Source organism: Cantharellus anzutake, assembly GCF_015039405.1.
Source record: "Cantharellus anzutake strain C23 chromosome Unknown EI90scaffold_6, whole genome shotgun sequence".
Taxonomy (NCBI): domain Eukaryota; kingdom Fungi; phylum Basidiomycota; class Agaricomycetes; order Cantharellales; family Hydnaceae; genus Cantharellus; species Cantharellus anzutake.
Window position 1 is genome coordinate 665119 of NW_024066956.1, and position 20620 is coordinate 685738.

General features: G+C 49.5%; 6 protein-coding genes across 6 annotated transcripts; 4 read left to right on the plus strand and 2 right to left on the minus strand.

Annotated features, from left to right (window-relative positions):
* Window positions 1–1722: 1722 nt before the first annotated feature.
* EI90DRAFT_2274470 (uncharacterized protein) lies at window positions 1723–4290 on the plus strand. The gene is made up of 4 exons (XM_039052801.1): window positions 1723–1899; window positions 1949–2623; window positions 2718–4179; window positions 4243–4290. The coding sequence occupies exons 1-3, from the start codon at window positions 1890–1892 to the stop codon at window positions 4094–4096; spliced, it is 2064 nt and encodes a 687-aa protein (XP_038921314.1). The 5' UTR covers window positions 1723–1889; the 3' UTR covers window positions 4097–4179; window positions 4243–4290.
* Window positions 4291–10887: 6597 nt separating this feature from the next.
* Window positions 10888–12490, plus strand: EI90DRAFT_3117509 (uncharacterized protein; the record flags this gene model as incomplete). The annotated part of the gene is made up of 2 exons (XM_039063000.1): window positions 10888–11323; window positions 11403–12490. 2 exons carry the CDS (start codon window positions 10888–10890, stop codon window positions 12488–12490), a joined length of 1524 nt encoding a protein of 507 aa, XP_038921315.1.
* Window positions 12228–13192, plus strand: EI90DRAFT_2275473 (uncharacterized protein). The gene is made up of 2 exons (XM_039052803.1): window positions 12228–12555; window positions 12619–13192. The coding sequence occupies exons 1-2, from the start codon at window positions 12518–12520 to the stop codon at window positions 13097–13099; spliced, it is 519 nt and encodes a 172-aa protein (XP_038921316.1). The 5' UTR covers window positions 12228–12517; the 3' UTR covers window positions 13100–13192.
* EI90DRAFT_3037590 (uncharacterized protein) lies at window positions 13022–14579 on the minus strand. The gene is made up of 4 exons (XM_039058791.1): window positions 14418–14579; window positions 14224–14341; window positions 13533–14169; window positions 13022–13447 (listed from the first exon to the last, which is right to left on the minus strand). The coding sequence occupies exons 1-4, from the start codon at window positions 14448–14450 to the stop codon at window positions 13297–13299; spliced, it is 939 nt and encodes a 312-aa protein (XP_038921317.1). The 5' UTR covers window positions 14451–14579; the 3' UTR covers window positions 13022–13296.
* A 128-nt stretch (window positions 14580–14707) lies between these two features.
* Window positions 14708–16651, plus strand: EI90DRAFT_3012685 (uncharacterized protein; the record flags this gene model as incomplete). Its single annotated transcript, XM_039056581.1, has 7 exons — window positions 14708–14803; window positions 14872–15000; window positions 15054–15273; window positions 15355–15881; window positions 15981–16113; window positions 16215–16245; window positions 16270–16651. The coding sequence occupies 7 exons, from the start codon at window positions 14708–14710 to the stop codon at window positions 16649–16651; spliced, it is 1518 nt and encodes a 505-aa protein (XP_038921318.1).
* An 832-nt stretch (window positions 16652–17483) lies between these two features.
* Window positions 17484–18894, minus strand: EI90DRAFT_3037595 (dynactin, subunit p25). The gene is made up of 5 exons (XM_039058792.1): window positions 18606–18894; window positions 18367–18551; window positions 18175–18313; window positions 18011–18113; window positions 17484–17952 (listed from the first exon to the last, which is right to left on the minus strand). Exons 1-5 carry the CDS (start codon window positions 18654–18656, stop codon window positions 17858–17860), a joined length of 573 nt encoding a protein of 190 aa, XP_038921319.1. The 5' UTR covers window positions 18657–18894; the 3' UTR covers window positions 17484–17857.
* Window positions 18895–20620: the final 1726 nt, after the last annotated feature.

The following is a 20620-nucleotide window of genomic DNA, read 5'->3' on the forward strand; positions in this document are numbered from 1 at the left end:
TCTCAATGCAGAACATTTTTCACACTCATCTCGCTATAAGGCTTCGGCGACCGTGGCGGTTCGGGTGGGTATTATGAAAAACCATGGTGCTTTCTCCATGCTCACATATGCTCTAGGCTTCGGAGGTGGCCGAGGTTTGTTTAGACGCACATTTGATATCGACCGAATTCATCCCATTCATCTAGGGTTTGGTGATCGTGGCCAGGGAAATTTCCGAGGGGGCCCACCAGGTATGTTTATTTGATTGCTCTCCCGTTCATTGCTTCGCTCACGTCAACCCTCACGCAGGTGGATTTGGAGGTGGGCCGGGTATCGGTTACGGTGATCGTGGTTACAGCGGGGGAGACCGTGGATATGGAGGTCCAGACCGTGGTGGATACAGGTTAGATGTCTTCCCATTCTCATTTTTGGTTCTTGGTAGGGCAATTGGGGTGTCAGGTCCCCGTTTCCAACTCTACTTTCCTTTCTCGCTCGATACTTTGTTTTTCTTTCTCATCCGCACATAAGGCCGTCAGTGGGACCTATTTACTGACCCTTCTTCCCAATTTGTCCCACCCTGACAACCGCGCTAATTGCGTTGTGCAGCCGAGGGCGTGGAATAGGATTTCAAGGTGGGTTCAGCAGTGGACCGAGCGGCCCGGGCATGCAGGGCCCACCTCCCAGATATGGGGAGCCGCCTAGCGCCCAGCCTTACCCCGGTGGTCCTGGTGGTTTTGGCGGAGGAATGAAGAGGGATTATGACGGCGCAGATGAACGCGATCCCAAACGCGTGCGATACTGAAGGCACGATCACAAAGGTTTTCTGGTCACCATAATAGGATAAAGCCCTTAAGGTATGGATAGTGCAAGGGGGATCAGCGCGCGTGCTTCGGTTTGTTGTTGGGGTTTGTATGCCTTTTTTCTTTCCTTTATTGTTTGTGCCTTGTTTGTGGTTACGGTATAATTTTGGCGCTCTTTGGCCACGCAAGTACTAGTTAAGCGATGGTGTGTGTGGGTATGGGAAGGTACAGAGCTTTTATGCAGTCTCCACTGAATTTTCACATTAGCGCAGTACTGTGGGTTAGCCCAGGCAGTGATGGCTTGGGAGCGCTCCAATGGGGCATGTGTGGTGGTGGCTGCTCAGTGACTGAATGTTTTTCGGCATTTGCCGATTTGGTGCCTGGCTGACCCAATGGTGAATATGCATGCATCAAGCGCTCGACGCTGCCTGTTTACAGTCGGATTGTGCATGTTTACATTGTTCACTTAACGTCAGTGCCTCTGTGATTCCTGAGCGGTTGACCAAATAGGTACGCGGGCTAGTCGATGCAAGAAACATCTTTTCTCAACTGTATTGTTCCCGATTTGTATCAATCAATTACTTCTGTTAATCCGGCGCTTTTTCCGCATCTTTCTTCACTACCTTTCCTCATTTCGTTCTCGACATCCCCGCGCGTCCACTTAAGCGCCACACTTTCCTCCTGTATAGCGTGCAACGCTGCTATCTGAGTTGAACACGGCATTAAGGACAACCACACTCGTTTGAAACGGGCATCTTCGGCTGAGCCCTCCCATCGTCTGCAACGCCTTGTATTTCAATCCAGCATTGGTCAGCGGTGCCCCAGACGCGTTTATCGCGTCACAGTACAGTGGATAGCAACTCCCAGAACGAAAGCTGGCTGTAGGAAACAAAATACGTTGAATAGCTCCTTTCCCCAAAAAAGAACCAACTACCTCAATCCTGGTCTCGTGCCTCTGCCTGACGGTATCTCAGTTTAACTCTTTTTCCTTCCATATCCTCCACGTATCCTTGACGTTGCATCTGTGCCAACCTGGCAGCGACACTGGACTTGTATTTGCGCAATTGGGAGGTTTACAATCCGTATTCCTCCCCTTTGACCCCTCTTTACATGGCTAATGGTACAGGCACTTTTAAAGTTCGACATGTCAAAAAAAACTAACTCGATAGCTCGTGTCTGCACAGAACGTCCGTACGCGGAAAGACAGTCTGCTGAAGGCGTTGCGCAAACTAGATCCCGACGTCATACGGAACCAACTCCGATCCTCACCTTGACTGACCTCCCAAGCATTGGAGTCGGGGGAGAGTCTATCGAGAGGCCTTCCGGCGATGGCCACTTCGAAGTACAGGTCACTGGGCAGACCCAGGATGCTCGTTATTCCACAGATATCTTGCCTGATGCCTCTTCCTCGGCTGGCTGTAGTTACATTGACCACCTCCCTTCCGACGCTTCACATCTGTCGGTTGGAACACCCAGCAAGTCTGTTGGTGAATCAGAAGGCCAGAGTATGGAGGGTGGTGGTGGTGGTGGTGGGCGTGTGGCCAAGAGGAAGCGAAGTAGAGTCACACCCGGACAGTTAGCCCAGCTGGAGCGGGCATTCGCAAAGGACCGCAGCCCCACGGCTGCGAAGAGAAAGGAGATTACTGAAATGCTGGGTATGCAAGAGCGTCAGACGCAGGTCTGGTTTCAAAATCGCCGAGCGAAAGCAAAGCTCCTCGAACAGCGTGCCCGTGCCAGTCGATTGGGAGGCCATCCTCGATTGGATCCCTCTTCCCCCTTGGGCAGTTCGTCAGCCTCGACGCTGTCGGACCCGGAGCTGCGTGCGATGTTACATGAAGACGATCGTGAGTACCGAATCAGGGACACTCTTATATAGCCATTTCCTTAACAACGCTCATATCTATTCTCATTATACGTTCATTGCGTTGGCTTGGTAAGCCATATTCGTTGTGCCCTGCTCGGATTTATCGATAGGGTCATTTCGTCGTATATCTGCCGCCCACTATGATCTCCTGGGTTATACGTGTGAAAACAGACGGACCTTCTCTTGGTACATATACTCTGCGGGAACGGGTTTTAAGATGGATATCCCCTACGAGTCTATCAGTGCGACTGAATATGCTGACGATGCACAACCAGGGCAAGGGCGAGTTGCTCTGCATCTCACTCAAACTCCTACCTTCTTTCGTGAATCGGCAAGCCCAAGTGATTCTCCATCAGCACCATTACGAACTTGGCAACCCTGCGATGATTGGACAGAAGGTCGGCAGGCTACGTCGTGCTTGCGCCATGAGGTTGTTGGGGCTGCTGCTCTGTTGGAGCAGGTCTTATCGTTGATGCGTGTTGATCCTTTCTCACCTATGTATGCCGCCGCCAACCGGTCCTCCTCATCTTTTTCAAGTTCTGGCCCTTCATCTTCGAGACATTCGCCAGTCAACAGTATTTCAACCCCTGCACTCCCCCAAGTAGGACTAGTTGCCTCTGCACTTGCACCACCATCTTCGTACGTGGATCCTTTCGGCCCCCGTGGCTCGCACATTGGTCATGGTCGCAGACGTTCCCGCTCCAACCCCACACCTTACGAGCCTCGTCGTCACTCACTCCCCACACGCGTTGCCGTGTCCGCTGGTCTGTCACGCCGATCAACATTTGCCGAACAGCAGAGAGGCCCACGCACAGATCATCAGACGTTCTCCGATCTTGAGTTCCTACCTTATTCCTTCAACCCCTCCTCAGATCTGCTCGACGATGTCGCATTAGGTGACGCCTCTACAGTTCCGATTGCACGCCCGATCTCACGACGTTACACCTCTACCACTGCTTCCTCATCTGTCCATTATCCATCCCGCCCTGGAACATCCTCGTCTTTTACTCCCAACACGAGTGACATGTCACATATTGTCAGTGCCCCACAGATGGGCCATTACCAGAGCGACTCGTCACAGTTCTCGCATATTGGTCATGAAGGAATGCACTCACCATCCTCGCCTTGTCCCCATCCCCTGACGCAACCCAATACTAGCCTGCCGTATCAGCTTCCTCCAGACCCTGCGCTCACACAATATGGCTTGCACACCACAGTTGACATGGGAAGCATGGAGGATGTAGATTTCGATGTTCTCAGAAACATGAACGCAGTGTCATCGGACGTTATCTCACCAGAGCGAGCAATAGACGGGCCCGGTTCAATGCACAGTGGCTTTGCATCGGATTATATACCCCCTGACAGTCAACAGAATCCCCTGATACCCACCGAACCTCTAGCTGATCTTCCAGCACCTCTGTCCCAAGGCAATTACCTAGCGTATTTCCCCTAACTTTTTCCAATCCATTGAGTGGTCATATGTGCCACTCTAGTCACTCCTTCAAGAATTCAGACCGTTCGTCATTATTGTCATTGGTATGTCGGAGAACCTCTATCTATTGTCACTTCGCTGAAGTTGCTTCGTTGGCATTGTTGCAGTCATCACGTTGGGTCGTCATTCTTTTAACACTTCTCCGCTACTTTCTTCGTTTCTCGGAGTCTCATACTCGTCAGCCCTCCAGAGCTCGGAGCCACGATTCCTTCCAACCTTGATGGCTGATTCATTTCAACTGTCTATACGACATCCTTCACCCTAGCCGGATACATACGGGCGCGTAATGGCATCCTTTTACGTTTTGTGCTATGATTTGGACCGGCGCCGCGCATTTTTTATCACCTCTGCTCAGGTTCGAATCTGCGATGGAACCTCAACAGCGACTTTTGTCGTGCAAGATTGTGCATATATTCCAAACTGTTTTCAGATCCACGCCATTGCACTGTGGCGGTTTCCTCCAATTCAATTTCCTCACACCATCTCGGTCTACTGTCCCCGGTTGGGTTGGTGCATCTTACTGATATCTCCCACGATTTTTTACCCTTATCATTCCGTCGTGGTATCTGGTATAATATTCCACTTTGTTCCTTTATACCCGACTTGTGTTGCAAACGTTAACTTTTATTCGTTTCTCTCGGCTCCGGGGTAATTACATCCATACACGTACACACGATGCACACATTGGCTAAGATTCTCCGTCTTTTGTTTTTTTCTTCAAAACTGGCCTGACTTTAATTACTGGGTTGTAACAGTGCTGTCGTAGGCCATATCCACCAAGAATTAAGTCCCTGTTCGATACGTCCATGGCTGTCTTGATGTGATCCACTGATAGTCCTCCATTTGGCATCAAGAAAAGCTCCACCACAGACCTGACTCTTTCGACTCATGCCCTGGTCTAGGTAGCAACCCACGTGCATGCATGCTCGCAGCAGCTTCCGTTTCAACCCCATTTGAAGCTATGCGAAATGCCTGAGCCAAACGTATCCTGTTCCCCAGAAGTCCGTGAATTTTTGTGGCTTCCCTCGTGAATAATCACAGAGGCTGCCTGCTGACCGATCATAGCCCCCTTTCGAGGCCCAATGCATTGACGATATATAAAGGTACCTGAGTAACCCTCGTCCCAATCCCATCGTGAATAAGTGTGCAGTCTGGTACTTGGTACTGGTTTCGTGAAACGTAAATCCATCAATTCTAGCTGAATCTAGCCCTTGTCAAACCATTCACCCGGTGCATGAGATCGATGGACGCAACAATACCTGTGATAGCGACCCAAGCGCCGGACGTTTTTGTACAAGTGCAACGCCGTGCTTATGACTTCATCCCGTTAAATTTGATGTCCGCCTCTACAGCGGCGCACTCTCTGGTCACAGCCTCTCGTGGCACAAAATCCTTCAGGGCAACCCGATCCTTGCACAGGGCCGATATCGGACAGGTGGGTTCGTACGACACAATTGCAGCGGAAAAGCCCTGATCCTCCCGACGACAATCTGGCCCCCCTCTTTGCGCCACAGCATTCCCTGGACATCAGTGCCCGACAGAAAATCCACGCCGCCCCTTTCTGCTTTGTAAAATCCCTTATCAGTAAGATTGAATTATGGTGATCTGCATTGGTGCACATTCAATAGCGGTGCCTAGTTGCTGCGAGCAGCAGTGGCGCACTTGGTCCGGCTCAGAATAGGGTATAGTACAGAAGGAAGCTGTATGGCGGTCAGGGCTAACGGGCCCGTTTCCGCAAGTGTAGTGTCAACAGAGCGGGCTGGTTGTAAGACTTTGGGCGCGAAAAACGGGGCAACATAAACACCGCGTGTTGCATTCCATGCGCAAGGGTTCTAGCACCGTGAAACAGGGGATTTCCTGGACGGCCCCTCATCAGATGAGCAACTGGTAAATGCGTAGGTGGAGTGAAACAAAGAGGATCGGAATCCCCGAATGACCTGATCTAATCCGTAGTCCACGATCGATAAGCGATGTGCTGTGTGGCTAAATTCATCAAGTTGCACCACTGTGAGGAGTGTGTGTGGTGTTTACATAAGAAAAGAGAAGGGAGTTGAGGGAAATGGGCATGGGAGCGGACGTACCTCAAGTAAGGAGCGCACAAGATAGCGGCCCCTTAACGCACCGAGCCACATGACGTTGAGCTTTCCCGATTTGCTGAAGTGAACCCGGCGAATAAACATGTTTCCTGAGGGACCAATCCGGCTAGCTCCAGGATGACATAAGTCCCGCTATCAGCGTGTCCTGTGCCGCTACATAGCCCTATCGAGAACGGCAGGGGTACAAAGCGGACAAACGGTTCTCGCTGGACAATATTTCGCGATCAATTACCGTGAGGACCCCTAAGGCGACACAGAACGAGAGAAATTCATCGGGGCCTTTTTGGCTGAGTTTGGATTCAGAGTGGTATCTGGGTTGCGGAAGAATGTTTAATGAATGAAGTAATTTTTTTGAGTCCCATTCAGATACGACCGAATGGCGCGATCGATTACTGAACGTGTCCAGATTCCCGGAAAGCAAGGAAAGCAAGCGAACTGGAGATGACGAGTCACCGGTCGAATTCGTAATTTTCCGACGACTGAATTTCGTACTGGTGGTGGAAAAATTGAACCAAGAAACAGAAAGGAAGACCAGAATCCACGCATTCAAGATAGGCGCTGAAGGGTACACAGCGTGATCTGTGATCGGTACAACACAAAAAAGCAGTGAATTGCCATCCTGATTCATTCCCACTGGGGTTCACAATGTCCCCCAACGAGATCCACCCGGTCCATTACGCGGGGTTTCACTTGTGACCAGAATGTCGGATAGGGGAACGATCGGAAGGCCCTGCCGACGATTATGAGACAGGTTTCGGTCCCACCAGTCACTCCATATCGCCTAACCGCTGGCCTCAATAGCCGTTGGGCCCACAACCCATGACGCTTCGACGCGGGAGCCAATGACGATCCGTCCTGATAAAAGCCAGAGTAACCCCATTCCCTGAGTGAAACCATGCGAGCACGACTTTTGTAAGGATCGAATAGCGTAATGCCCTTATAATAAGCGACTCCGTGATCTAGGCTGTGGCTAGCTCAGCGGCTAGAATGATGGCGCACAGCACGCATATACTGGACACTGCGTATCACAAAGACGTCACCCAGAAATCGTCATGGAAGTTCCCAAGGTGAGAGCTTTCACACAATTCCAATCGAGAGGGCGAAGTTGGATACAGGGTTCCCTCGTAGGATGAAAGGGGGGGGACATATACAAAGGCATTATGGCAGGAAACTCCTGGCCCCCGCTTCATCAGCATATGGTAGGTCAAGGCCATTGAAAAAATCGAACTAGCTGGTCTAACGAAGCGGACCGTTACATGCCATGCAACGACCGCACCGGTCCCACGCTTATGGAAAATTACAACGCGAGGATATATAGTGTGCAGGCGCCAAGTGAAGTTCTGATTCGCCATCAAACCTCGCCAACATCCCACTGGGACAGAAGCAAGACAATATATGAAAGCAGAGATCGGAGATGATTACGACCGAAGCTAGCTGCGCGAAGCATCGACCGATAAACAAGCGACGAGGGTAAATACTCTCAGGTTGTCCAGGGAGCACATAAAGATTAAGGGGTTCGGACATTACTTCTTGCGTGCAACGACGTCGCTTCAGAGACTCGCACGATCGACAAGACCAGAATTAAAATTGAGCCTATCGGAGAAATGCCTTGGTTTTGAAGGATCATTCGATCAATTATTCACTATCCAGTTCAACCCAATTGGAGTGAGGTTCGCACTTTTGGCGAAAGTTGAACATGTGCATCAGTGCCTGTATCCAGTACAACAATGTTACGATCATCCGTCTGTGGGTGTTTGCATCGCAATGAGAGGTTTCTCGGTTTCGTCGCCAGGACCCAACTTGCCGTGTAAACGTTCGCCCGCTTCGCCACATGCTGTTCTAGTGCACGTGCTCTTGACTCATGCTGTCACCTTTATCCGACTTCATCCGATTCCTTGTCCAAGACAGAAAACCCATTTCAGGAATATATGTAGTGAATTCCGCGCTGCCATTGATCATCGCGTGTAATGACATGTCGATAGAGACACTACCTGCAGTGCGCCACTACGCTATGGACCACTCTTTTGGGGGTCTTACTTAGCTCATTTTTTTCGGTTAATGATCATCTTGAAAAGCTATGCATAACACATAAGAGAATCTCAATTCCAGGATGCATATCGTGCATTGCGATATCCTGTCACTCGACATGGTGGTGTTTGCTTGGGGAAGGACATCCTCTCAAACAAAAACCGTGCAATCCGCGAAGCCACTCGTCGGAGTCGAAGGTGAATCAAGACATCTCAAATGAATGGACTGGAATTCAGTCCAGCTTAGAGTACCGTTACATTGTTTCAGCAAGGCAGTGGTCGAAGCCCTGACCGAAGTAAAGCCGAGGGCAAAGATAGTAACACGAGCGGGATCTACCCCAGTACTGAGTGCTGCCATCTGTGTTAAGTAAGGCTCCGACCCGTTGATCGACGTGGAAAAAAATGATGGTCAAGATCATCAGTTGTGTGATGGGGATCAACGGCTCCAGAGTGGAGGTGTGACGTCAAGTTGCAAAGGACTGAAACTTGTCATGAACAGCGCAACAAAAAAACGATGAGCGCCCATTGTTAACTTGAAAGCGCGCCAGTCAAAAGTGACACGGTTCAGCTGAGTGCCATAATATTAGAATGCATGCCGTGCGTCGAGGAGCCCGCGACGCAGGAGTGTTTGCCGAACCGAAGCGAGTGCACGAATGTATTTCGATCAGATCAATGGCAACGAAACTGGACTAAATCGGCTGTGACCCTGCAGTCGTGCCTACCACGAAATTTAGCCTTAGCCTTTCTCAAGATGGAGGATTACGAACGAATATCGTCCAGCCGAGCATACATCCGCGCAAAACACGCAGTCAAGATTTCCTGCTTCTGAAAGCGCTGCAAATTGAATGGGCTTTCAACGCATCACTCATGGATATTGCAAGCATATGGTTGGGATGTCATGCGCACACTGGGGCCAAGAAAGGAGTAGTACATAGTACCATCATTAGAGCGAATGCCAGTAAGGCCCGGGAAACACAGACTGAATATGCTTCTGGCATCATGACGCTACCATTCTATACATATTCCCTAGGTTGTTAACGCAACGAATCGTCGATTAAGCCTTGTTCTTATCATCATACGCTCTCTTCGTGACAACGGTGTAACCGAAAGAGATAACTTGTGGGAAAACCAGGTTAAACACAAGTGCGACAGCAGTTGGCAATTACAAAGGCTATGAATTATAGTGAACATAGTTACGATGTCGCATTCTCAAGGAAAGACTCTCAGATGATCACAAGTGGGCGACCCGAAAGTAGGAATGCCAGCGTTCGGGGCAAGTGCAAAGTCTCTTCAACCAACTAAACAGGTCACATTTTATGATTGATTCGGTTCGATCGAAGTCCGCATCGAGGCTATACAACGATCGGATGCAATGGACTGCATGTCGGATAAAGGGTGGGACTTGAAGAAAGGAGGAACAGGAATGATCTGTTGTTCTGTAAGCACCAGACCATTTCCCATTTTGACAGAAATAGACAAAACTTTCCCAAGATGTCTCGTAACTCGGAGAAAACACCTGTTCTTTGAACAGAGCCTCGGAGAGGACGATTAGTCCACCCATAACACACTCTCAGCAGAAAAGGCGGCACAGTGAGCAAAATTATGTGGAAACGTGTGAATTGCCCATGGAAAATGGGAATCGGGGACGTTGGATTGTATTATGGTTTAGCAGGAATCGAGCAAGCATGAATGCGAGCAGGCTGCGGTCACCCAAATGTCCTGGGTTCTTACTCGAGGCTCCGAGTTTGCGTGTGCAGACCTAGTTCGCCAAGCAGCACGAGCAAGCTGAAAACTAAGGACAATATTTTTTCTCGCACAACTGTGAGTCAGTCGTAGCCCAGCTCTGTGAGCGCTGGTCCGGGACGAAACCCAAATGATGGGGAACACAACCATCCCCCTTTGTCAGGCATCACGGTATGAGACCTCCACCAATTCATTCCACCAGAAACTTTGCTTTGAATTGGAAATCAATTGCTGCAAAAATCAATTGATCTAGCGTTCCAAGTTGATTCAACTCAATTGGACTATTTATTTTGGTTTCAACCTCTCTGTCTCGATTAGGCAAGCCGTTCCGCAATGTGCACTCAGAGGCGTCCCCAAGTGGGTGCACGGCACAAATTCCTCGACATCGGGAGGAAAAAAATTACAAAAATTTATGAGCAATATCCTAATACCTGACTCTACTCGAGTCGTAAGCCGCGGAGGCGGGTTCAACCCGATCAACCTTGCTTCAACAAGAGTTACGAAGCACTGAATGTTCCAGCCAAAGCTCATGTTTTTCTTAGCAGCAAGCCCAGGATCCCTACGGTCACTGTTGTAACCACATTTTTACCCCTGGGGGATGCTCGATCTCGAATTCTAAGGCATTCCTGGGACTTCTGTTTCTTGCCGACCAATGATATCAGACAAACGATATATTTGCATATAAATATATAAATACTCTAGATTTGGCCCAAGATCTGGTGTCGCTCCCGCAATTACCCCCCTTGTTCCTTCTTGTATCATCCATCCTCGTCCTATACGTAGTGGACACCTCTGATGGGCTCAGGTATCGTCCTTCCTGGCTGTTTGACATCGATACACATTTTCTCAATCCAATTCACCACTCCTAGAATCCCCAGAACCCCCCATGCCTACCGTCAAGCGATTCTCTTCCCAACCTACCTCCGATGACAATGCTGAAAGTGTCACTCGCGTTGACAAATCCTCCGCCATAGGGCCAGAGCGTGGCAAGCGCAAACGCGGGCGCGTCAACCCGACGCAACTTGCGCATCTCGAGAGGGCGTATGCTCAAGACCGCAGTCTTGATGCTAGCCGCCGCAAGGAAATTAGTGAGGCCCTCGGTATGGACGAACGTCAGACGCAGATATGGTTCCAGAACCGTCGTGCCAAGGCCAAGTTGCTCGAGCAGCGAGCGCGCTTCCAGAATTCAAGCGCCCCTGGAGCCTCGCTGGTCGATTCCTCTTCTGCTTTGGGTGGCCCATGCGCCGGCTTCAGTGGTTATCCACCTGCGCCATATTTTCCTAAGCCAGGCGAACTCAATGCATTTCTACAGGAAGAAGATCGTAAGCAATACTCTTCCCTATTGAAACCGCGTTCTGTTTACTTATACGCGTCCTGCTGCGTCTTCGCCACAAATTGTAGCCATTACGATCATTCCTTGTTTAGACCTAGCAATAGGAACTTGGAGACGCATTCACTCCACCCCTGTCGACCTTGTAGCGTATACATGCGATACACGACGGGTCTTGACGTGGTACATCCATTCGAGTGGCATCGGATTCAAGATGAGGATCCCTTACGACAGCATTAGTTGCATCGAATACTATCCTGACTTCAACCCTGGCATGGGTCAAGACAAGGCTGTCATTATCCTCAATAAGCCGCCTACATACTTTCGTGAAGTAAATTCTCATGCAACCGGCACACCTCAGAAATTATGGCGACCCGCGCACGACTGGACGGAGGGCATGCAAGCCTCCGTTTCTACTCGGCACCAGCTCATAGGCATCGCGGGCCAATTGGCACATAGTCTTCGATCTTTACCAGGTGCGGCAACAATGCTGAACGGCACGATTAGCTATCCATCACCTCCCCTTTCATTCTCATCCTGTAAAAGCTCCTCACCCCCATCGTATGGACGTATGGGCCAGCCATCATCATCGGGGTCCACAATAACTTCCGGAAACTATCGTTTGGAGGGTTCCCGGTCACGGTCAGGTTCGCGGCCAACGTCCCCATTTTCACCCAATAACGTCCCCAACATCGACGACACCGCCTCGTCGTACCCATCCTCGACTTCAGTCTGCAACCCCTTCCCGCCCTCGTCTGAAGACCGTTCAACTTCTGCTACGGACTTCTCGCTTCTCCCTCAGCTGCAAAATTCCATGCAAATGTCCTCATTGCAGCAGCAAAGTGGCCGATCTCTGAGCATGTCTAGCAGGCAGAACTTGCCGCGATTCAGTCACCTTGGTGTGGGATTATCGCCTGGCCCATTCACTCCTTCCAACGCAGGTGGCCAGTCCCACAGCCTCCCATCCCTCACCTCGACGGCGCATCACTCTACGCTGCCACACCTGCCATCTATAAATACACATTCCTCCGATGGGCGATTGTCATCCTCGTCGAGTCCCTCAGGGTTCGATGCAGGGATGGGTCTCAACTTGGGATTGTTGTCTTCGATCTCCCAAATGGCAATGGAAACGGCATCAATGGCACGTATAAACAATTGAAAGACACGAACGATTCGCGTTTCTTTGATGTCTGTACAGGCCCGACGTCAAATGTCGCATCTTACGTAATGTCCCCTTATTCAGATCCCACAACTTCGGTTTCGTTCTCCTTAAACAATGATCACCAGGGCTATGGTCACCAGTTTGGAATATCCAACCCACGCTCAAATGGCACAGGAATTATTCGCACACACTCCTGAGCCCGCATCAGAAGCCAGCCGTTCGTTTATTTTCGGGAATGGAGAGTCTACGAAAACTCACGTCCCCATCGATACCCTTCCGCCAATGTTAGTTCTCATCCATGATTCTCAATCAAATGCCTTTTGCTATCCGCCATCTAATCCACTCTCCGAGAACCAACCCCGATCACCGGAGTATATACCATTACCCTGTCGTCCTTCATTCGTAGTCGACCCCTTATCTCCATTGTATAGGCTTTGGCTTCACCTGCTCATTCTCGGTATTTATTGGTATATTGGCCTATCCCTTTCAGAGTTCGATGCCTTCAAACTACCTTGTTCCGCTTCATTATTTTATGACTTCTCGAAAAATTGTATATTCAAACACCCATGTGCACACAGTACATTAAAAGTAGAGATTTTGAGGTAGCTGAAATAGAGAACACATCAGGAACGCGCATCTTGAACTCGGAATGAGCCAACAATCGTCGCATTAATGACCATCAAGCAAAAAAAAGAAGTCATGCTTAGCTCTTGAGGCACTAGTGCGTGCTGACCGATCACTCCAAACATTGACCAAACATTAATGTAAAAGGGCAGCAAGGGTCGCCTAAAATTCCATTGCTCTCATACACAAAGCTTGGTTTCTTCTAGATTGCGTCGTCTTTCCATGGCATCATATCGGTCCAGGCCACCAAAATCTATCATCATGTTCCCCCCAGAAAGATTAATCTGCAACTCCCATATGAATGGTGCGCGCACTCTCCAGCTGTCGCCGCTGCAATTGCAAAGAAATATAGTATCAAAGGGGCCTTATCAGAATCCCATGCCCCTTCGCTTGTAGTGAATAGAAGTCCACTTACGTTGCGAGTCCATATGTAGTTGGACGAGGCACAATGAGGCGTACAGAACCATCTTGATTGGACTTCTCATCATAGACCCAGACGGTCCGACCTTCGTATATCTCGTGTAGACCATCCATGTCAATAAGCGGAGAAGAAGCTCTGGCTGGTATTCGCTGTTGTGGAGGAACTGGCAAGGTGGGAATAATGTCCAAATCACTGAAGAGTCTCAAAAGGGTGATATTTGTCGCATTCTGTAGTCGAGGGGCGAGGTGGTGATAGGGTGAAGTTGGATCCGAAGGATCAATCACGATAAAAGTTTCGGACGGCGGCGAGCAAGGTGCAGGCCCAGCCTGCCGCTGGCTCGAGCTTTCACCCTCTTCAGGTAGATTGGTGTCCTCTTCGCTGCTGCTTTCTCCCCCGCTATCATTCTGTTCTTGGTTTTCCGCACCGGCGGTGTTTAGCAATTCCTTGATCCCATCTCGCTCAGTTTGAAGCACGGATTCCAGAAAGGAATTCCATGCGGGGTCCGAACTAAAGCCGACACGAACAATCACACCGCGCTGCGGGACAATGCCATATGGTGGCTCTGAAAAATCTAATGGATCCTGAAGCGTTGATAAATCCCCCACATCTACCACCGTCGACTCAGCAGCATCTAAATGGGAGATGAAGCAATCCAAGTCTCGCAGAATATCACCGTAGCGCGTACTCAAGGCAGCCCTCCGGGCATTTGGGTCGAGTCCCCAGAAAGAGTTTGCGATCTCCAAAAGTGTGGCGCGTCTTCCTTTGCTTATCGCGTCTCGGAGATGGAGAGCCCCAAATTGGCCCTAAAAATCCATTTGCAAATTGACAAGCTCAGAGAAAATGTCTTTTTTGGCTTAGAGGAGTACTAGGAATAAGTACCCTGGCATATTGTTTGAACGATGAACTTTGCATAAGTAAAAAATCGGAAAGGGCACGATGGTGGGGCCGCAGATCCGATTTGAACTGTTGTGACACGCCCCTTCAAGTTCAATTTGATAACACCGCGGGCCCGGTGATTGCCGTTTGTTGAGGTTTTCGAACCTGGCTGCCAGGATTTCACTTGGTGACCGCTCTAGACACGAGGATCATCGTCTTACATAACGTCCCAGCTTCTGCTCGCTATCTCAATCCCGTGCGTTGGGATTCCGCGGCGGTGATCGCGCTGCATCATGAGCAATTTTTCAGTTGCACCTTCTCTACCCACTGTAGCCGATGGTCGCACTCATCAAGGTTTGGTGGGAACTGATCTGTGGAACTTTATTTTTGTAAGTGGTGACGCTGATTCAAACCAGCAACGTCGTGGTTCTCTCATGGACAACACCTCTGTGTCCAGATTGAGAATCTTCATATCATCCCCACTCTTTTGGACATCCCACGCTTTAGTGAGGCTTTAGCAAGCACATTGTCACAGTTTCCGACATTTGCTGGGCGTCTTCGACACAGCAAGAGCAAGGAATGGAAAGTGGGTGATTTCATTCACAATCCAGTTTACATTTGGTTCACTGATCACAACAGATTGAGTTAACAAATTCTTCTGTTCCCGTGAGCATTGTGAAAAGTCATGGGCGCGCCATTCAGCATCCATTCGTCGTGTTGGACACCCTTGGACGCTATATCGAACCAATAGATTTTGCCAACCTCATAAACAATGATAAACCACTCGTTTCATTCAAGCTTACATTCTTCCCTGAATCGAATGAGACTGCCATCGGCATGACAGTATCCCATTTCCTCGGTAGGCATACATCAAGTGCATTACGTCCTGCATTACTTATCACACGCAAATAATTCTACTTCACACTCACACGCCTTATAGCTGATGGATTCCAGCTTCTGCGATTCACAAAGACGCTGTCCAGCTTCTACCAGCAACAGAACCCTGAACCCTTCGAACTGCAAGAACCCAAAACTTTCCTCCCAGATAAAGGTATCGGAGAATCTCATGACCCAGCCCCAGACCTACCATTCAACCAAAGTATTCCGGCTCCTGATTTTTGGTCCACTTGTCATCTTGATGTTCCCGCTGCACAGCGTCGCTACATCTCAGATTACAGAAACTCTTCCCCCATTAACTTGAGGTTTTCCCCTGAGCTGCTAGAGAAATTAAGGAGTACTATTGTGAAGGATGCTGTTGATACAACGGGAAAGTCCACATCTCGGTGTCTCGATTCCGCTCCATGGCCTCAGGTAGATGCAGAATCTCGCCTCGCCTCCCTCGAACTCCCCGAGGCATTGATCCACCAAATTAGCCGCCTTGATGCTGTTGCAGGATATTTGGTATCGTTGATCAATCGCCACTCACCTCCAGATCGACGCGTGACTTTCATAAGGAATAACTTTAACGTATGTTGGCTACATCTTCCATTTTGCTTTTGACCCATATCTACATTCGTCCATGACCCCGTCGGCGGCTGCCATCGTACTGACGATGGAATGTGGCAGTTTCGGAACTGTGCAGGATCGGAGTATATCAGCGGTAATGGCACCGCAATTATTTCGACGAATCCTCTGTTTGGACCAAATGAGCAAACTTCGATGTCATCTATGGCTCTTGCTATCCGCCGATCTATTGTTCGTGCAAGGGAGCCGAGAATCATCCGGACGAGCTAGCGAAAGCCCAATCCTGTATGATCGACGCTATTGAAGCTAACAGGGCTTATTGTATCGTACCCCCAGAGCATGGCGCCACTGTGAATGGGAATGCACAGTGAGTTCTCTCACCCCTATCAAGGACTTCGACAATGAACGAATCTGTCATTGATGCTTCTCTGATGCTTCTCGTCTGCTTCCTTGGGTTTCTAAATATGTTCGTCCTGGCTTCGAACAGATATGACTGGAATTCTGCACACTTTGGTTTTCCTGGGTGCACCCGGTTCCATACTGCCTGGCTTGCAAATCGGTATATCCGCGTCTTCCGTTCCAATCCAATTCTGGAACTAAGGGAGATCGAGGGTCGGGATGTGGTAGACTGCGCCGTTGTCGACGCCAGAGAAGGATACATTGATGTTCAGTTTAAGGTGGACAAGGAATTCCGTGACGTGTTGCAGACAAGGATAGACAGGGACCTTGAAGCTGTTGAAAAACAAGGAGGATTCGTGTTCGAAGACCCCTAGGGGTGCATGGCCATAACCAATGCATGTGCTGATTCCAACCTTTGTGTAAGGGTCAGAGTGGTGCACATTGATCGCCTGGATGTACGATAATATTTGGGACTCCAGACTCTCGCCAGGGTTCCAAGCCATGTGCTCTACCACGATGGTTCACATATTCATCAAGATAGGACGGTGTTCTGTTGGTGATAGCTGAGGCTAGGGGTTCGATAACCGAATAGCGTCAAGATCCAGTTCAATACCGAGCCCAAGCAATCATCTTCAACCCTTCAAACTGTACCAGAGTATGAGCAAATCTGTTATCGCGATTGCGATTTAGGACCATCGGTTGGGCTCTCCGAACTGAACCCGGTATCCCTAGGCCTCAGACATGACAAATTGCCAGATGATAGACATAATACATCGGACATTTTGTCATTTTGTGGCCGCCTCACTATGGCTATATCGCCACGCTATACGAGCTTCACAATGCCTTGAAAATCGCAGCGCTAGCCGATCAAGCATGTTGATTCAGTTCCACCAAATCAAATCAAATGTTTCGGATCCTCATGTCCGTCTGTGTGTGAGTGATCCACTCCTCCGAGGGAACTTGGGGGTAACTGGACACTATTGAACACTCATGTTAACGTTATTTGGGTTAGCGTTGTGACGGTCATTTGATCCTGGGGCCCGGTGCTGTCTCCGCACTATTCCCGATCTTCGACCATGATGCCCGACCCTTCTGGATCTTGTCACAGATCGACCGCCGCCTGTCCTTCCTCCAATACCATGGCAGCCCTCCAAGTTAATTTAAATTCTGACATCATGAAAAGCTCGTCGGACCGATGAAAATGATCGGTCTGTTGTTCTGTAATCCACCGAACTATTACACCGTTCCTAATGGATGACACTCACACTAATTTGCTCTCGTGTGTACACAACGATTCATGTCTAATGGACAGCATGTTAGCACACTCATATCAGCTCCCACCGTATTGGACGCTGCAAAAAGCACATGGAACATGTTAACTGAATGCATGAGCAATCGGCATCTGAACCAAACAGCTGGTCCATGATGGCTTCACGCCCGAGAGTGCTGTATCCGCTATAGGTCCTTCCATATTTTCCCCATCCAATATATAACTCTTCTTAACAACGTTGCCGTCCTTCAACTTCCACTTTTCCAGTTACAAAGGAACCGTCGTGATATCATCTAAGTCACGTCCCCAATTATGGTTCAAGGGGTTGAAATCGAGTATAGTAGCTCTTCGCTTGAGACTCAAAGAGCTCCTGCGTGGATTCTGGAAGATTATCTTCGAAGTTCCCTAGAGCAGTGCCAATGAGGAAGTACTTGCTATTGTCCAGAATCGGAAAACTACTGACCAGGTGATCCTGAAAAAAGTGCTAGTGCGGGCACCACAGTGTTGGGTGGAAGAACAGTATTGTCAGCGATTTCCGCGCAATCTTTGATGGTAGCAAATTTTCCCTTCATTAGCACGATCAGATCTGGACGACGCAAGCAAAACGGAACAGATCACTGGACTCACTATCATACAGTTTTTCCCTATCTTTACATAGTTTCCAATGATGGCTGCCTCAACTACGCTGTTGGCCCCAATATGGACGTAGTCCCCAATCTTCATGGGATAGTAGTTGAAATTTCCGCGATAGGTTTTGTAAGGGGGCCTTAAGGACAGGGTCGACCACGTTTCAAGTATGCTTTCAAGTTGAAAGCTGACCTCAATATGCATCCCTCGCTGATGAGACAGTAGCGGCCAATTGAAATTACTACTGCATGCCCCGGACCTGTTCTCCTGAGATCCCCACGGATGATTGCCTGACTAGAAATGATCGTCTTCCCACCCAAGATAATGTTTTGCGGCCCAGCGATAGTCGCCCTTCTCGAGACCTTGTTTCCTGTATCCTAGGGATGGTATAAGCGCGTGCGTGCCTACGTGCAATGCATGCAGTCACAGACAGTTTCAATGTAATCTGCCTTTGGGTAGTAAATGGGCGGAGCGAAGCTCATCGCGAACCGAGGCCAAGTGTGACGTGACAGTTTGTTGGGGAAAGGCCCACATTCAAAATTGCGCCACGCATGGGGGCCTCAATTAAACCACGACAATATTAATGACTGCTGCGCTGCCTTGTGTCTCCAGACTCCTTCCTAGTCCCTCACCGATTTTTCCGAGGTTTAGTCGCAGCTTGTGCCTCTGGCTGACAGGATCCCGGAAGTTGATAAGGAAGAACACGTGCGACGAATGATGGGAAAACCAGGAACAATTTAGTGTCATGCTTCCCAGAGCGAGAAGTTTCGCAAGCAAGGTAATCGTGACCCAGACTCGTACCCAGCAGTGGCGGTAGCTTTCGCTCCGGCTGTGAATGGTCTAGGTATTCACTGGGCTTACGTCCCCCCATTGGGCCTTGCCTACCTCCTCGGGGCAACGTATTGACCCTTGCTTTGGGACATTCTATGGGTCTGCGGCCCATGGTCCATTTAACCTCCACCTCCTGTCGCGTCATGTCCGCGGAGATCTTGTCTCGCCTTCACGCAAGCTCGACCAATTCTGCCCAATTTCCTGGGTGGGTGCGTAAAGTGGGCGGTTGTGAATCTCATGTGGTGGCGCAACCAAAACTCGATTCTTCCAGCGTTCTCCCCCCAATGCACTGGGAACCGTCAATGCTCGAGTCTCTTTCTACTCTTAGACTTCAATACATCATGTCCTCCCTTTTGTTTATCAATTCACCGCTCCCCTGTCACCGTGCTATGTAATTCTCTCACATTTCACCACTGCTTCTCCATCGAAGAATGATTGGATGGGCACATTCCACATTCCTGTAACCCGAATATGGTTATGTGGTGATGCAGCGGTAATTCATACATCAAGAGTTGAACGGTTTTGTGTGGCCCTCCGGCAGAACGATTAGGCGGTTGGGTGCCCAATTCATTCGAATGGTAGGGGGGCCAAATAAGCACAACACTGCGATCGCTTTGATATATCCGGACGGAATTGAAGAAATTGATGAAGGTCCAAACAGGATTGGGCACCCTCTGAGCTGAGCTACTGCATAATTCCAACTGCTCCTAGCCTTTCTTTGACGATCGTTGCCATTTGCCAGGTGCGGCAATAGGGTTGATAATTAATCTGTCTTGGTTCTCCGCGGACGTGGGCGCAGTAGCTTCTAGTGTTGTGTAGTAAGAGACTGGCTTTTACTTGTTGGCATCCAGCTGCAGACGCTGCATTCCCGTTGTAATCCCCTTTCGCGCCATATTTGGCCGAACCCGAGATCTCTGTGATAATCTGTCGCATCTGGTCCTTCGACATATTCCCCGAGAAAGAGGAGACCTCCCCCTAATTCACGAGAGTATTCTCTACAATGATTACTACGGGGCGCGCAACGTGATCTCTAGAATAAGCTTTGGGACGTCTTTTTTTTTTACAAGTAACTCTGGGGCACCAATTCACGCTACTTATGCCGGACCCTGCTGAGCGCCAAACTCAGCGAGGGGTTCGGATGCGCGTCTCGATGCATGGTTGCCTTTCTTGTGCCCCTATAGGGTGAGACTGTCGATGATATTCAGGGTTGGTACAGTTTCGAAATGCGGTCAAATGTCACGTTGAGCGTGTGGTCAAGTCGACTGAAATAAGATGCTTCTTACACATACGAACCAACACAAATTTGCAGAAGAGTTGATTCTAGGAGCATTATGGGACTCAGCCCTGGCATCCCCACCATCGACCCCCCAACTTGGGAAGGAGCTAGTCACTGGAAAGGAACACGGGCCTTACGAGCCTTATTCTGCAAATTAAGAGGCAAAACTAAACTCTATGTGTCAAGCAGGCCCATTTCATGGAATCGTGCTTGTGAAGGATAATTTTGCAATGGGAAGTGCGATGATGTTTGTATTAACCTTCACTTGCTAGTGATACCACTACCCCTAGACAGAATGCAAACTACGGGCGGCGGCCTGGCGCTTCTGGGATGCCATGA